This window comes from Mizuhopecten yessoensis, unplaced genomic scaffold (assembly GCF_002113885.1).
Source record: "Mizuhopecten yessoensis strain PY_sf001 unplaced genomic scaffold, ASM211388v2 scaffold10655, whole genome shotgun sequence".
NCBI classification, from domain to species: domain Eukaryota; kingdom Metazoa; phylum Mollusca; class Bivalvia; order Pectinida; family Pectinidae; genus Mizuhopecten; species Mizuhopecten yessoensis.
The window spans coordinates 16,959-19,704 of NW_018408655.1; the positions used below are offsets into that span (position 1 = coordinate 16,959).

At 40.7% G+C, this 2,746-nt stretch overlaps 1 protein-coding gene across 2 annotated transcripts in view; it reads right to left on the reverse strand.

The window, feature by feature from the left end:
- Nucleotides 1-1,126: 1,126 nt before the first annotated feature.
- The window catches only part of LOC110461757, a 12,669-nt gene continuing 11,049 nt past the window's right edge, over nt 1,127-2,746 (reverse strand). The window contains exons 15-16 of one of the 2 annotated variants that reach the window (XM_021515391.1): nt 1,890-2,159; nt 1,127-1,313 (exon numbers count right to left, since the gene is read on the reverse strand). In XM_021515391.1, the coding sequence (XP_021371066.1) occupies nt 1,213-1,313; nt 1,890-2,159 (371 nt within the window). In that variant the 3' untranslated portion in view covers nt 1,127-1,212. Of the gene's footprint in view, nt 1,680-1,805; nt 2,160-2,746 lie in introns of both variants that reach the window. The other variant, XM_021515390.1, reaches the window with a different exon arrangement.

A 2,746-nucleotide genomic window follows, 5' to 3' on the forward strand; every position in this document is an offset into this window, starting at 1 on the left:
TTTGTCATTAAGGTTCCCTGTTCCACTGCCAATGACTGTAACTATATATACATTGTCGTTAAGGATCCTTGTACCACCTCCACAGACTATAACTATAAATACATTGTCATTAAGAATCCTTGTACCACCGCCACATACTGTAACTATATATAGATTGTCATTAAGGTTCCCTGTACCACTGTCACAGGCTGTAACTATATATACATTGTCATTAAGGATCCTTGTACAACTTCCACAGGCTATAACTGCATATAAATTGTCATTAAGGATCCTTGTCCCACCGCCACAGACTGTAACTATATATAAATTGTCATTATGTTTCCCCGTTGAACTGCCACAGACTGTGGCTATATATATGAAATTGTCATTAATAATCCTGGCGCCACTGCCACAGAAGTAAAATACATTTAAATTATCTTAATGACGCGACAATTAGTTTTAACTCATTCGGTGAAAAAAACATACATTGCGGAGGTTTTGTTTACATATAAAAGATGAAATAGGAAAAAAGAAAGAGAAACGTTTTCAATGAAGATTTGCAAACATAGATATCGAACATTATGTTGTAGCTTTAAACGAAATTTATGTGAGGTCACTTCAGTACTAAAACAGGAGTGTGATCTCTTTAGTGTTTCCCATGTAGTGGGACAGAGTTCCAGGTTTTAACATTTCCTTTACTACCATGCAAGTCCGGGTGTTTTACGAAAATATCTTTAGCTCAATATGAAATTGAAATTGGACATTATCATTTGGATTCACCTCACTGATGCGACTGGTAATATTTTGTACCTGGTTCCCGCAAACTTAGGCGTAAACAAGTAACAGAATGGTTTGATAGCGATAAAATATTTATTTTACGAAACACTTTGTGATGACTTCACATTTGGTTATAAGCGTAGTATTTTTTTTATTAATGATATTAATGTAAGTTGATATCAAACATTAATTAACGGTGGGATGTTTTGTATCAGTGCTTTAGTAAAAAAAAAAAACTGCTCATGTAACGTTCTGTCTTTGTAACTTCAGTGAAATTGTTAAAAAAACATACCAACATAATCATAAACGTGTTGGGTTATGACTTCAATAAAACACGAAAATCCAAACAGAATTGCAACAAAATTGTATTTACAAGTACAAGGCAAAACAATTAACAACAAAATACAATGCGATTGTCGGGAAGTTTTTGTTTACAAAAATCAGGATGTTGGATGATTAATATTTATTCAATGCGTCCATGATGCGGCGAAGGAGGGCCTTTCGGTCCATCTTTGGCCTCCTTGATGGTCTAACTGGTTTTCCAGTCCGTTGTGGTCCTCCGGTGCGCATTGGTTTCCCAGTAGGCTTAAATCCTCCTGGTCCGCCAGTTCGCTTTGGTCCCCCAGTGCGTTTTGGCTCCCCAGTAGGCCTGAATCTGCGTTTGTCGGTAAATCCTTCTGGTTCCCCGGTTCGCTTTGGTTCCCCAGTGCGTTTTGGCTCCCCAGTAGGCCTGAATCTACGTTTGTCGGTGAATCCTTCTGGTTCCCCGGTTCGCTTTGGTTCCCCAGTGCGTTTTGGCTCCCCAGTAGGTCTGAATCTGCGTTTGTCGGTGAATCCTTCTGGTTCCCCGGTTCGCTTTGGTTCCCCAGTAGGCCTGAATTTGCGTTTGTCGGTAAATCCTTCTGGTTCCCCGGTTCGCTTTGGTTCCCCAGTAGGCCTGGATTTGCGTTTGTCGGTAAATCCTTAGGGTTCCACGGTTCGCTTTGGTTCCCCAGTGCGTTTTGGCTCCCCAGTAGGCCTTAATCTGCGTTTGTCGGTAAATCCTTCTGGTTCCCCAGTGCGTTTTGGCTCCCCAGTAGGCCTGAATCTGCGTTTGTCGGCGAATCCTTCTGGTTTTCCAGTGCGTTTTGGTCCTCCGGTGCGCATTGGTTTCCCAGTAGGCTTGAATCCTCCTGGTCCGCCAGTTCGCTTTGGTCCCCCAGTGCGTTTTGGCTCCCCAGTAGGCCTGAATCTACGTTTGTCGGTGAATCCTTCTGGTTCCCCGGGTGGCTTTGGTTCCTTAGTCCGTTTTGGCTCTCCAGGTGGTTTTGGTCCCCCTTTGCGCATTGGTCCTTTAGTAGGTTTTGGCCCACCAAACATTCTGTCTTTTATATCCACCAAATCATTTTGACTGCTTTTAAAGCCTATAATGAAAGAAATGTTTACATGCATAACAATAACTTAAAAACAAGCAACTTCTACATACAAATATTCACATACAAACATGTCTACACTGACTCCCAAATCCGTTAAAACGTGTTCTAAAATCTGTTCTTAAACTATGAACATTCTCACAATCTTCAAATAACGAACGTAGAACTACATTCACGATTGTTTGACAATAGCCAACTAGTACTTGTATAACTAGGTATATGTAGCTGTGTACCATTACTCGCTCTCATGATAAATCGCCTCTGATAAAACAATCACAAAGGGCGAAAGTTAAACATCGGCAAACATTTACCCATCAGCCAAATTTGATAAAATAATACTGTAGTCGTACTCGTTTAAGCGGTGTTCTAATTTAAGCGGCTTTGCGCTACATCTCGTTACTAATTCATACCCACCGCTAAAACTCATCCGATGTAGCGCAGGACAATCTAACCATATAAACATAAAATGCAAGATTTCACGGCACCGCAAATGACATCTCGACTGAATAAAATTATATATTATATTATAATATACTCGGCAGATAAATCTTGCTTGCTTTTCTATGCCACCCCCCCCC